Source organism: Paramisgurnus dabryanus, chromosome 1 (assembly GCF_030506205.2).
Source record: "Paramisgurnus dabryanus chromosome 1, PD_genome_1.1, whole genome shotgun sequence".
In the NCBI taxonomy this organism is placed as follows: Eukaryota; Metazoa; Chordata; class Actinopteri; order Cypriniformes; family Cobitidae; genus Paramisgurnus; species Paramisgurnus dabryanus.
This window is the reverse complement of record NC_133337.1, coordinates 36,069,628-36,084,474: the sequence shown is the minus strand read 5'-3', so window position 1 is coordinate 36,084,474 and position 14,847 is coordinate 36,069,628. Positions and strand designations below refer to the sequence as shown.

The following is a 14,847-nucleotide window of genomic DNA, read 5'->3' as shown; positions in this document are numbered from 1 at the left end:
TGCACCAGAGAAAGTTGTGAACCAGCCATGTCTGGAAAGACTTGGCATAGGTGTGTGTTTGCTTGTGTCCGCATGCCACATGCCCTGTAAATACTGCAGTTGTCTTTGATGTTTTCTCTATATATATATCAGTCTCTTTCTCTCGTTCTGGATGGCCTCTGTATCTCGTACCCCCACCATAACTCCCCCCAAGGGGAACATGCTCGGAGGTTGCCATGGAGACTGGGTTGGCTCACAAGAGCAACGTGTGTGTATGATGGAAAGATCAGATCCGTATCGCTCACCTTGTGTATCGAACATTTTGTGAAACATTGTGATACATTTGGGTCGTTTTTTGTTTTGAAATCGACATTCTTTATCATGATCACAGCGCTTGTGTACAGTATATGTGATGAATGAGCAGTTCTCCAGCTGGAGAGGTGACTTGAGTATTAGCGATTTGAGCATTAGCAGCGCAAAAGATTGATTGGGTTCGAAAAGTATTTGCAGTGCGCGTTCATGTGTGAATGTAAAAGTAACACCTATTGTAATGGATGCATGTGGCACACACTAACCCGCGATGACCTCTCTACAGGAAGACGCACGAGCCGATGCAGTGGACAGTGTGGTGAGGGACATACAGAACACACAGTGTCTCCTGAACGTGGAGTACAGTGGAGTCTGCCCGCACGTCACGCTGCAGTTTTTAGACTCTAAAGATGACGTGGGTCTGGGTCTGGTGAAAGAAGGACTGGTCATGGTGGACGTGCGGAAAGAAAAATATCTCCAGAAAATGGTGAGCGAGAACTTAAACACACTTTAACAGAAACACAGTTATGCATTACAGGACATTTCTGTCATTCCTGACATTTTTTTGGAAATGTCAAACATTTCCATCACAATAGAGTGACCGTGATCGAAATGACATTTTTGCGATAAAATGTCAGATTTCTTTGTCATTCCAGGACTAATTTCATAGCAAGCATTTGAAAAACGCCACATTAAATATTCACATTGTTTGATGTTTGAAATAAATTGGTCTAAATTATTTACACCACACAATAAATAATTAAATGGTTTGATTATTTCACTATTTGTTTAGACTGTCAAAGTGCAACAAAGGTAAAGCAATAAAATCTGCCATTTGAAAAGTGAATTGGCAGCATATGCTTTTAGTTAAAAGGGTAATACTTTACTTGTGACATGACACATTTATAATCATGACATAACACATGCTATGAACATAAAGGAAATTTTATCCAAATTTATGACAACTGTCATTAAGTGTCATTTGTTCAACTATGTCATTTTTAACGCAAAGGTGACTTTGAGTTTGAGATGTCTTTCTTATGACAACTTGACTTGAACCAATACATCATAACGTGTCATAAACATGACATAGCAGAATAATTATCAAAGTTAAGAATATACCTAGCTTTATAGGTTAAGATTACATTAAACCCCATGTCATTTAAATGTCGTTAAGTGTTAATAATACTCTGTCAAATTATTTGAAATACCTCAACAAAATGTAACGTCAAAAGATTATACCTAATGTATCACTGCATGAAAAGAGGTGTATCCGTACTAGGAAACTCCTGTAAACACCACTGATTTTCGGATGTATCTACTAGTTCCACTGAGGGTAAACTTCTAATTCCACCAAGTTAGGAAACTCCCGTAATGATACCAATTCGGATGTATCTTGCTGATGGGATATTCCTGTGGTACATGCAGCCATTTGTTGCCATGGCAAATAATCCCATTGAAGATTTTGTCAGGGGACATTTTCACACCTGCAGAGGTACTGGGATTTCACACCTTTGCACAATTCTAGTGTCTCCATTGGTGTTTAATCTCAACACTGATTGGTTGCTTTTAAAACCCCCTCCCAAAACTCTGACAACTATTGGGACACAACTTTGAAACTTTCCAGTTGAGATCATTTGATTGGTTACACTTTGTATTAAGCCCAACCTAAGCCCTCATAGCTTAGTGACTTGATTGGTTATTTGCCTGCTATGCAGATAGACTAAACCCCCCCCACTATATATATATATATATATATATATATTCATATTTATATTCATATACACCCCAAAACCCTTATGTAAAATAAAAAACTTGAATTGAGTTTGAAATGTTTATTTAATAAAAAACTGAACAATTCACAATTGTCACAATAACAAAAAAATATTATACACAAATATTAAAAGTTGCATACATAAACAATACTATTTAAACTCATAAATATACAGACAGAGAAAGCAATATTAGAGTAAAATAAAACAAAATAAAAGCAACAATAAAAATTACATTCAAAGCAGTACAATGTAATGTAGCAGTGGCGGCTCGTGACTGCTCAGCCGAGGGGTGCAAATTCAAAATAAGTGTTCGGAGTGTCATGTGTGTTGCTTGTGTTTTTAAAATGTGTTTGTTGCTTCATGTAAACCATGTGCATCACGGGTTTAGTCAAAACACGTGATGCACATACACGCAGAACACATATTTTGAACCACACAAATGACTGGCTATATACATGTTGTGACAAACTTTGCATCGAGTGCTCACAAAAAAAGAAGTCACCACCTGCCACTGTAATGTAGTAAATATTTAAATAAAATAAAGCAAGATCAATATAGTTGTTGTTCAAGAAATCAGTCCTACACTGCAAAATAATGACTTTCTTACATAGTATTTTTGTCTCGTTTTCAGTAGAAATATTATTTAAATAAAATGCTTTTTCTTGATGAACAAAATGACCTAAGAAAATAAGTCTAGTTTTAGACAAAATAAATAAATGCACACAATTTAAGTGAATTTGTGCTTAAAACAAGCAAAAATATCTGCCAATGGTGTGAGAAAAAATCTTAAGTTTTCTTTTTTCTTAAAAACTTAATTCAAGCACAATTTTCTCACCCCATTGTTAGATATTTTTGCTTGTTTAGGCACAAATTTACTTAAATTGTATATTTTTGTCTAAAAACTAGACATTTTCTTAGGTAATTTTGCTCATCAAGAAAATACATCTTGATTTAAGAATTTTTAGTTTTTCTACTAAAAACAAGATAAAAATCCTAAGTTAGAAACTGATTTTTTTGCAGTGTAGATACAATTGCAGAGCTCTGTCTTGGAATTATTCAAGAATTTCTCACTGTAAAACCTAAAAGTTAACTAAACTCAAACCATTTAAGAAAACCGGTTGCATTAAACCATTTAAGTTTTAAAACACATAGATTTGAGTACTGTGAACTTAAACAAATTGAGTCACATGCAGTTATGCACTTATATTTAAGTTCACACTAACTAAATATAAGTGCATTATTGCACAAGACTTAAGTTCACAGTACTCAAATGTATGTTTTTTTTTTAAACTTAATGGGTTAAGGCAACCGATTTCCTTAAATGGTTTGAGTTAAGTTAACTGTTAGGTTTTACATTGTAAAGCATATACTTGTCAGCAAAGGTAACGTTGATGCACCCTCATCTGGACAGACATCTCTTTGGAGCCCTTTGGAAATATAAAAGTACATATAAGTATTTGGCATAATACTAATACACATACACATACACGACAAATCAAATGACATAGAATTAAAGTTGTACATTTTAGAAAGTTAACATTAAACCAGTGGTTCTTAACGTAATTCCTGGAGGCCCACTGCCCTGCATGTTTTGTATATCTCTTTTATCTGACAGACGTAGTTCAGTTCATGGAGATCCCTTCTAATGAGCTGATGATATGAATCAGGTGTGTTAAATAAGGGAGACATACAAAATGTGCAGAGCAGTGGGTCTCCAGGAATAAGGTTAAGAACCACTGCATTAAACTGTACAAAGATACAACAATATATGATCAAAGAACTTCATAATACTTCATAAATCTTCTTACTTAATTTTCTGTGTTGATGTCCTCAGAGTCTCTGTGTTGTTCTGCAGCTTCATTACAGTAGGTTACTTCAATATAGTTGTCTATCAAACACAGAATAAAAAAAATAGAATCACATACATCATAACACATCTATTTACGATTTAACCTTTTTAATTTAATAATTTCATTATTAAACTTACATCATTTTGGCCAGATTGCAGTGACATCAATTTCTTCAGTGTCTGGATCAGTCTGATGTTTTAGCTTTCACTGTTACTTCATTATATTTCTCTGGCAAACACAGAATTAAAAATCAAAATCACATATCACAATACATCCGTTTACTATTTAACATGTTTGATTTTAATTTAATGTAATCATTGAATGATTAAACATACATCAGCTTTACCCAGAAACCTCTTCATCGTCCACAAAGTTGACCACAGTGTACATGACCTCTCTAAACACAAACATGTATAGACTTCATATTTAAAAAGATGAAGAACATCAAACATATAACGTTTAAATATATTATGACTCCAAGCTTCTTTACAATTAGCATCTAGGTTCTCTTAAAGTGAAGCTGGCTTTGTTACAAATCAATATAAAGCTATTAAAACAGTCTTGAAAAATAAGCAGCATCTACCAGAACTGAATGAGCTTTTAAAACAACAAAAGATCGTCAGTACCATTTAAAATAGCAGAGAGACACTTGCTAGCTGCTAACATTTCAAACACACGAGTTACTGTTGTTTTGTTTGTTTTAAGCAAATAACGTCTCATCTTGGCTTCTTTAAAGTTTTGTTTTTAAAAATTTAAACATCGAATTGATTCTTTTAACAGCCCGGTTTGAATGTTACTTCGCGTATTTTTAACCTCATGTTTACCGCTGTGTACCACGTATAACCTTAATGTTTTACTGTTTGTGCTTTAAATTCAAACAGTTCTAGTATAAAGACAAAAACGAATCATAGTTAATAACATAATATGAACAAATAGGCAACCGATCAGCGCGATGCAGACAAATGAATTGAATCAAACTTACCTTACTGTTAATGAGCAAACAAACAAACAAGAGACGGAGTAGTCCAGGCAGTAACGGTTCGCGATTTTGAATTTTCCCGTCAAGCCCATAGGTTGAGCAGTCGCACCTGAAGGGTGGGGGCAGATGAGTAGGTGCAGGTGCATTCTGGGAAATGTAGTCCTTTTCTTTAATATACTTTTTATAATCCGCGTTTTCACACTATGCATTGTTCTTTATACTTGATTATTAATAAAAAATAAAAAATATTTTTATAAAGTTTATTACGTTTACAAAACATGTTTAGTTGACAAACATGTTAACATTATTTGGAATGATGCTCAGATTTTCTTAAATATAAAATCTTTGTGAATCAGCAGCACCTTCTTGATGAAATACAAAACTCTTTAAACATGCCTCAGGAATTATCTCTGGGTTTAGTGGATTAACTGCTCATCATTGGAAACATTGAACGTATACCTAAATGAATTCTTACTTAAATATTAGTAAATATAAACTAATGCTGAGTTAAGACATGTAACTTACTGAACTTACTTAACTACAACATGAACTAAAATTAATTTATTGTAAATGACTGCATTAACTAACAATGAAAAACATGTCGTAGTTAATGATGACTCTTCAATAGTTTATTATTAGGATATGCTGTAACTCAGCATTAGTTCATGTTAAAGTAAAAATACATGTATGTCTTTTTTCACTGTGATATATGGACCCTTATTATATTATAAAGCCCCCATCTCTTTTGTTTAAATTGATTGATTGAAGACAAACATTATAATATGTGGTCTGACTTTGTGCAAGCATGCATTATCATATGCTAAAAGTTACCTCCTCAGATAGACTAGAACATTCATTGGTGCCCGAACATTTTCCTTACAAGGGCCAAACCTGACTGAGGGCCGTGGGCCAAAAGTAAATGTTGTTGTGTTATATTAAAATTAAAGTTGCCCTGATAACCCCTAATTTATAATTTTCTAATATTTTAAAAATAAATAAGCAAACATTACTCTGTTTATGCATAACTAATGCAGTTTTATTTTCCAAGGCTGTTTGTAGGAAAAAGAAATCGTTTTGCCAATCAATTTTAAATATCCTTTTCTCTGTGTGCCACTGCCGCAACCTCTTCATTTTTAGCCTATAGTACCCGAGTTCATTAGGTTTTGTGATGCATTTTATACACCTTCAAGTATGCATGAAACATAAATAAATTTAAGGTCTTTTGTGGGCCAACTTTGGGCACCTCTGGACTAGAAGTACAGTAGCTGACAGGTATCTGCAGATATGTTTACCCGAGTTTGTCAGTCTGTTTCACCCAACATGTTTTGCATCCACATGTGAAAGACTGTCTTTTAGATTATGGACCTGTCTATTGATATTTTTGTTTCTATTTTAAAAGATTTAATGAAATGTTAGGGTAGAATTATAATAACAATAGAAACAGTGAACTTCAAATCATGAGACATCAGCAAAAATAAGCAGCTTTACATTTCACTGACTAATTTATCAACATCCTAGCAAAAATGAGTTACATGATGTCATTTGAACGGCTTCTTTTAATCGATGTATGCAGCATTGAGAGATACGTTCACAATATTCTGACCTAGGGCAGTTGGAGACATGTTTTCAAAGTGTTGGAAATATATATTCTGAAATAATATTTGTTGCATTTCTCTTGAGTCAGAGACATCATTTTCACACATTAAAATGGTAATGTGTCCATTGAATTTTAGTTATTTTGAATGATGCTTAGTTTCTTAAATAGACTAATTAAATTATATTAATAATAAACATATTTAGAAAACACAGTTTTTATGTACCACAATACTGTATGTGCTGTCTTAAAGAGACATGGTTAACCCCCCACCCCACCCCACTTCAGCTCTGAAAACAAAGAAGACACCTCTACCTGTGGGTCATTAACATATAAAAAGCCCTTCACACCTCACACCCACCCCTCCTTACAACCAGCTGTAAGGATTCCTGGAAACTTCCACCAGTTCCTACATACATCCACAAACGTAAGGTTTCTGGATGTTTCACGGGTTTACTTTGGTGTATTACCTTTCCAAGCACTCTGCCTCAAAAATCTGGCAAACCTAAAGTTTAGCAGGGATTTCCCATTCCGTATTTGTCCGTATACAGCTCTTTTCATGCAGTGTATGTGCACAATAAATTATAAACTGGCAGCTGACAGAGCTTTCTCTTCCTCACACAGAGGGCTCTGAAATTTTCTGACATGGAAGAAAAAACTAACAAAACATTTAATCAATTTAATTGATTGTAATTAACTTTGCAGCAAAATAGACCCAACGCTGCATGAGTTAACCCATTAGTGTACTGTTTTCATTTAATATAAGGTGAATCGATCTCCAAATGCAATGAAGTATAATTTTATCTATTATTATTATTATTATTATTATTATTATTATTATTATTATTATTATTATTGAATGATTTATTTAATTTGTTAAAAACATGGAGAAAACTAAAAAAATACTATGAACTGAAGAATATTCATGATGTAGTTATAAAACTATTTGACAGAGTATTATCACTTAATGACATTTTAATGACAAATTCAATTTGTATCACTAGTAAAATGGGTCAGTTATGTTGTCTTGTTTATGTCTCAAACAATGTCATATTTGCACTAAAAATGACATAATTGAACGAATGACACTTAATGAGTTGTCATAAATGTACATACAATCTCCTTCATGTTCATAGCATGTGTCATGTCATGATTATGAATGTGTCGTGTTGGTCTTATAAACGTTCCTATAAGTAAAGTTTTACCATTAAAGATACAAAATCTGTCACTGTTTACAAAAGTATAGTTCTGTACCTAAAAAGTTCAGCAAGTGCATCTGACATGTTTTCTTGTAAATTCGCATTTTATGTTTAGTTTTCTTTTTAGGTTCAGTGATTTCACTTTTTTGGCAATGAAATGGTTATTAGTCAGCTATTGATATACACAAATGTCACTTTAGTTGTTTTATTGAAATTTAACAAATTTGACTTCCTTTGCTGCAAACCTCTCTTAGTACATGCAAAAATCCACTTCTAAAAAAGCAAAAAGGTCAAATATTTGATGAATGTGGTTTAGCCTCTTTGCATCTGCATACTTACTGTATCTAAGTACCTTTTTGAAGAAAGTGCCAGTGACAGCTTTTGTATTTTTTCTAAGTTTACAATGAAATGTTTTCAGGACCATCATGAATAAGGGTGTCACGATTTCGATTTTTAGAAGACACAACCTTGAACTTCCAATTTAAATATTGGAATTGTCGATGCTGCCACGCCCCCATGCCACGTCCGGTCTGCTTACCAAGCGAAAAAAAGACACGTGTTGAGTGCTGCAAGTCAACCTCTGCTAACTTCGCTAGCTACAGCCAGTTAAAAGATAGCATGGCAGATGCAAGAGACACCATGCGAGCTGCTCTTAACCCTTTACATGGGAAACAAAAAACAGCAAGTGCCTCCCGAACTCAATCAGAGCATGTGCATGTGCACAGTATATCGGCGTATGTGACAGGACCAGTCGTTTCTCTGAACTGAGATCCGTTTAAGTTTCAGAACAACTTATTTCAGTTGCTTAAGAGATATGAAAACATTACTTATTGGGGTATAGTCTCCCAACTGACTAACATAGCAGGGCATCTCCGGGTTCAAGGTCAGATATTATATTTAATAAAAGCTTAGTCTAAAAATGGCATAGCAACCTGATAAAAAAAAGTAGAAATCAAGTATCGAATCGTGACATTAGAATCAAAAGTGTAATCGAATCGAGGATTCTTTGAGAACCGTGACATCCCTTATCATGACTCAAATTAAATTCTAGTTTTAATACGCCATAAAAGTGTCCATAGTTAAATAAACATGCATCTAAAGCAGTGTAGCATGTGGTGTCAGTGTTCAGCTGACTGCAGTCTGGTTTAGCAGAAGAGCTGCATTACTTCTGTCTGGGATGTTATAATCTATATGCCCTGCAATGCGCCTCACTGTTTCAACAGCAGTTCGGCACTGAGCTCACAGCAGGAACTCTGACGCCGGCCATTTTCTACAATTATGAAGCCCTGGCCATTCATTCTGCCCTTGTTAAAGCTTCCTCCATCCCTCTCGCTCTCTTAACATTTTTAAAACTCACGCCCTTCATTTTTGACTGTGGTGTCAGGCCACACAAACATACTGCAACCTGCACAGGACGTGAAGTTATAGCGTTAGGCGCTATTTTTATCAGAGGTTAATTTATTCATTTCCTAAGCTGTATCTGAGATTTAGTTCAGCTAACTTTAAATCCCGTTCATTTGCTTGCAGCTGGAGGAAAGACTCTTAATACCTTACAAACTGTGCTCCTTCATTATGTTTATACAGAGATTCCAGCTTGTTGTTTGATCATCTGTATGTCTCTGTAGAAGCTGGAAATATGTAACAACCCACACATAAAGTCTTGATGTCACTGAATTCGCACATGAAATAAAAATAGTAGCATCTGCAAACAAGTGACACAGGACCTTTTCTCACTTTTTCTGAAGCGTTTTTGCCATCTGGTACCAAGGTCGTTTTACATCATGTACTGTATGAAGGCAGTTCTCCTCATCTCACAGGGGTCTTAGCAAAGTAATCGCATGTGTAGTTTGTCCCAGTAACTGTGGATATATCTCAAATCTTTTATAAAACATTTTGTTTTGTAGATTGAATGAAACATGCCTTTAAACGCTAGTCCCTTTCACATGTACACTCTTTACTGGTAATTTACAGGTTATTTGTGAACAGAACCTTTCTGATAAATCAGTGCTGCCAATTTACCAGTAAGAGAGGTTGTAAGATAACCAGTAATTTACCGGTAAGCGTTATGTGTGAACAAAAAATAAAGATTACCAGCATTTAGAACGGACGATGTCAGACCGCGCTGACAGCTTCGAGCCAATCATAATGTTTTGATACAGATGACTCGTTTACACCCGCACTGTTTACGGACGTTTCCACACACACTCAGTCGAGCACACTTGAATTATAGACTTCCGGGAGACTTGCATGTCGTATACTTTAACAAACAAAGCCTTAAAACAATAGTCTCTGATCCCGTCTCTTTCTTCATTTTCTATTTTGCTAACAGGTTCCTTGTCCTCATACAGCGTTAATCTGTTGTGTTTGGTCAATGTCGTGATTTTCACCATGATGGCACCAAGCCATATCTATCTTTTTCCTAAAGATTTTTCTCGTCCCTCAGTCTCCTCTCTTTTTCTTATTCATTATCTTTCCTACTCACGCACACCTCTTTTTTGCCTTTTCTCTGTCCTCTCTCCCCTTCCCATCTTTTATTTGCCAGTTTGGCCTCCGGTGTTGCGTAGTGTGTGTGCAGGAGAACGTAGTTTGTGAATTTGCATGTATTTGCATGATGGTGAAAGCGGTGCGATAAATCATAATCTACAGAATTAAAGGCAAAGCAGTGGATCAAACCTGAAATGAGCAATGATTTAAACGCTTAATACGTGGTGATTACTTACGCTGCCTTTTTAACGCTCATAATCATCTCACTTGTGACCTCTCTCGCTACGTCTCCTCTTTGATATTTTATTGTTTTTAAACGCACAATTCTCCGTGTATTAGTATTAGAGAGCTAGGAGTTTTTTTCCGTATGTCCTTTTGGTTTCTGAAGGGTATTTGCCATGTTTGACACCTGCCTTCTCACTATCAGCAAATCTTAGCTCGGTCGAATCCGCTGTGGTCCGTCTTTGAACATCCGTACCGGGCGAACGAGAGAGGGAGAGGAATCGTCTGAGGCAGATACGGGAACGTCTGCCTTGACAGATGAGGCCTTCGGGTTCTCTTTCTCTCCACCTGTGTGTGGATAACGCTGCCTTTCGATAAGCGCGTGTGAGCTTCATCACTTCTCGCGATCGATAGCTGTGTGTTAGTCAGAAATCGATGTGTCATTTCCCTCCCTGTGTTTGACAAACACTGCTCTTTCTTGTATTTGTAAGAATCCTGTGCCAGGCTATCTCTCGTCCTGGATGAGATGTCTGTATGGTATCGGTGAGCAGCGGATTGCACATTGAGGCGAGCGCACATAAGCTATTTAAATCAAGCTTAAATAAGCGTAATAATGCTATAGTGTAGTTGCAAGGTTGTTCTGAAAACTAAGCAGGAACATTATACCTTAATAGATGCTTTGATTGCATGTTTCCTTTGTGGAGGAGGCAATTCCAGAATGCATTGCAATGCAAGATTAAATGCAATATAAATATACTTGGTGACAATATGTGTATGTATTTTGTCTTGATGGTAGCTTAGCAATATGTTAAAGGGGACATTTCACAAGACTTTTTGAGATGTCAAATAAATATTTGGTGTCCCCAGAGTAGCCTACATATGTGACGTTTTAGCTCAAAATACCATATACAGGTAGATAATTTATTATAACATGTTAAAATTGCCACTTTGTAGGTTTCTGCAAAAATGTGTTGTTTTGTGTGTCCTTTTATATGCAAATGAGCTGATCTCTGTACTAAATGGCAGTGGTGTGGTTAGATAGTGCAGATTAAGGGGTTGTATTATCCCCTTCTGACATCACAAGGGGAGTATAATTTCAATGACTTATTTTGTTTTCACATGCTTGCAGAGAATGGTCTACTAAAACTAAGTTGGGTTGTTCTTATTCATATTTTTTAGGTTGATAAAAGCACTGGGGATCCAAATATAGCACTTGGAAAAAGTTAGATTTTCATGGCTTTAAAGGGAGAGTTCAACCAAAAATGAACATTTTGTCACCATTTACTCGCCCTTAAGTTACAGAGCTGTCTACTTTTTTTGTTTTGATGAACTCGGAAGATGTTGTAACCAAATAATTTTTGAGCATCATTGACTTCCGTAGTATTTTGTTTTCCAACTATGGAAGTCAATGGTGCTCCTGCTTCCTCCTCGATTACAAATGTCAATCTTTGTGTACAGCAGAACAAATACATTTTTATACGGATTTGGATCAACTTGAGGGTGAGTTAAAATGACATTATTTTAATGTTTTTGGCTGAACAATCCCTTTAATGCCAAACTGAATTTAGTTCACTTATAGGACTTAAAGGGATAGTTCACACAAAAATACACTGTAAAAAATTTCCCTGTAAAATAACAGTAAAGAGCTGGCAGCAGAGACGCCAGCAGGATACTGTTATTTTTACGGTATTTATACGTAAAATGACTTTACGGTAGTAGTCTGTAAACCAGAAAAACTGTATTGTTCTGTATATTATTTACAGTAAAGAGCTGGCAGCAGAGACGCCAGCAGTATACCGTTATTTTTACAGTATTCATATGTAAAATTAATTTACGGTAGTAGTCTGTAAACCAGAAATACAGAATACTTCTGTAGTCACACTGTTAAATAATTTCACAGTCTAATACAGTAAAAAATAAATGCATTTTTCTATTGTTTAGGTTTAAAGTAACAACCTAAACAATATTATTGTAATTTCCAAATAATCACAGAAATATGCAGCATTTTTGAAATAACATAAATTTAGTCTCTAAAACTTCATCATTGATATTTAAAATATCAGTCTCCCATGAACTTGCCCAATGAATTCCCAGGGCTAAAGACAACTGCTTAAGATATGCATTATTGTGAATATTATGCAAAATAAGCAACAAAAACTTTCAAATCAAACACCTTTATTTCAAAGAGAAATGTCAATGTCAACATGAATACAAAAAAGGAAAGAAAATAAATCCTGTTGGACAATGTTGAAAAAGCTTTCTAGTAGTAAACAGAAACAGTAGTTTCTTGCTTTAGACTATGGCAATAAACGTACGTTCTTAAATTGCTCGTCAGAGACTGCCCCTAATCCTAACCAAATGTGAAGGGCATAACCTATAGTTTACTTTTTGAAAACATACCTAAGGCCATTTTGAAACTATTATAGTACAGTAGAACATTTTGTCAGGATGTATCAATAATAAGCATAAAAAACATTTAGGATGAAACCGTATAGGCACATGTGCCACTGCAAGCTAGACTTGCAGGTTACCTCTTAAAATTGTCCTGTGAGGTAGGTTTGTGTTTTTACATCTTAGTTCTTGTGGATCCAGAAGAGACGATCATCACTTTAGTAGCCGCTGTTCCTCTCTGCAGCATTATTCCAGTGCTGTCACTGTCAAAGAACAAAAAACAACCATACTCATAAATAAACTAAACAATCACGAATGTAAAGTATAAACTCCAAGCAAATGCTTATAAAGTTAAAAATACCAGTATAATTGTGGCAATGCCAGACTGTCAAAAAAATGAGAGAAAGATTATATACTCACCGATCTATATGAAGTTCCATTAAAAAGTCAAGGAGATTCTTCTGTAGCATGGCCACGTGTGTATTTAACTGCAGAAGACGACTTCTGGACGATCACACCTTTCTTCTTAGAGACAATCTTGTCTGATGATTTTGGCATTTGTTCCTCTCTCTTGATTTATATCAATGAAGTGCCTAAATCAAAAGCAATTAATTGTTTTTTTGTCTTTCGTCATTGCACAAATTGAGTGGATTTAATGACATAAAATGGAATTATAATAAAGTCTATACCCTGTGTGTGTGTGTGTGTGTGTGTGTGTGTGTGTGTGTGTGTGTGTGTGTGTGTGTGTGTGTGTGTGTGTGTGTGTGTGTGTAGGTGTTGAGGCTTGAAATGTACAGTACTAATTCCATTTTATGCATAAAATACAAACACATTAATTTAATTGTATATATCTATATAATGATGGCAGGGATTGAAGGGGTTTACCTCTGAATGAATTCCAGAGGGCAGGCTGTCTCATCTTGATACTGAAGGCTGAAAATGTAGTAGGTTGCAAACATAGCAGCAAGTCCAATTGCAAATGTTGGTGTGATGCCCTCAGAGCCCTTAAAGGTGATCATCCAACCTTTAATTGTGACTTGCCTTGTTGCACTTGAAACTTAACAACATGGAAATACTTGTTACCTTGTGTAAACATTTGTAAACTCAAGATGAATGGATAAAATATACAATGTGTCTATCAATGATTCTAAATTAAATGTATATTACCAGGTATCAGGCGAGAACTTGCAGGAAGACTGAGAGTTGTCTCAACGTCAGCTGCAGTGGCAGATACCTGAAGGGAACAAATACATTATCCTTACCATAATAAGATTTTTAAGAAGAAAATTTATAAAAAGGACAATAATTAGTAAACACTAGGTGGAATGTAACCAAGACGTGAACGAGGTACCTACAATCAAACTTCTAAATAGATTTGACATTCAAAATTTAAAGGGTAACAATTTTTTTTTTTAACTCCATGTTGTCACACGTAGCTTACATGCAGCTTCCTTTGAGCCAAAAAAATATTTACACCTCTCTTTTTACATATGTAGTAGTACTCCCACAAACTAGTACACACATTGCATTCACAAAGAGTCCAGAAAGACAATATTTTCACACCAATTTGGCGTTTAAAAAGAAAAATGCAAAGCCTTGACTATTCAACTTTAACCAAACTACAATTAGCTTTATTTTCTTGTTAACTGTTTGTAAAACACTTTTCATTAAAAGTCGACACAAACAAAATAAAACTCACCAAAACCATCTTGGATAGTCGATGTTCAAATAATCCTATGGTTTGGTTAAAGTAAAATTTTTAATAAGTGTTGTTTCTCAAATTCAGAAGTAGCCTACGGCTAACTTTACCAAAATTAAACAAAATACCACTCAAAAGTAATATTGTTTTGGCTATTCAAATCTAAGCCTCACTGTTCAATGACATGTTTAAATCCCTAGCAAGAGAAGCTTCTATCAGTTGATATCAAGCATTTTTGGCAATATGAATAAGATTTGAATTACCGTTTCATTTGTAGATGCAAGACCCGATGAATTTGATGAAGAACACTTGAGAATGTGCAGCACGTCATCTAAATTGTACGTCCTCTTCTGGAAAATCTCCAAT

General features: G+C 35.1%; 1 protein-coding gene and 1 long non-coding RNA gene across 2 annotated transcripts in view; one reads left to right on the top strand and one right to left on the bottom strand.

Annotated features, from left to right (window-relative positions):
• Nucleotides 1-14,847, top strand: part of snd1 (staphylococcal nuclease and tudor domain containing 1) — a 195,323-nt gene that overhangs the window by 169,130 nt on the left and 11,346 nt on the right. Inside the window, exon 22 of the mRNA XM_065268696.2 lies at nt 575-775. Within this exon, the coding sequence (XP_065124768.1) occupies nt 575-775 (201 nt within the window). The remainder of the gene's footprint in view (nt 1-574; nt 776-14,847) is intronic.
• Nucleotides 2,143-6,420, bottom strand: LOC135749926 (uncharacterized). The gene is made up of 5 exons (XR_010532513.2): nt 4,896-6,420; nt 4,249-4,308; nt 4,051-4,141; nt 3,872-3,951; nt 2,143-3,490 (listed from the first exon to the last, which is right to left on the bottom strand). It is a non-coding gene; the product is annotated as an uncharacterized lncRNA (long non-coding RNA).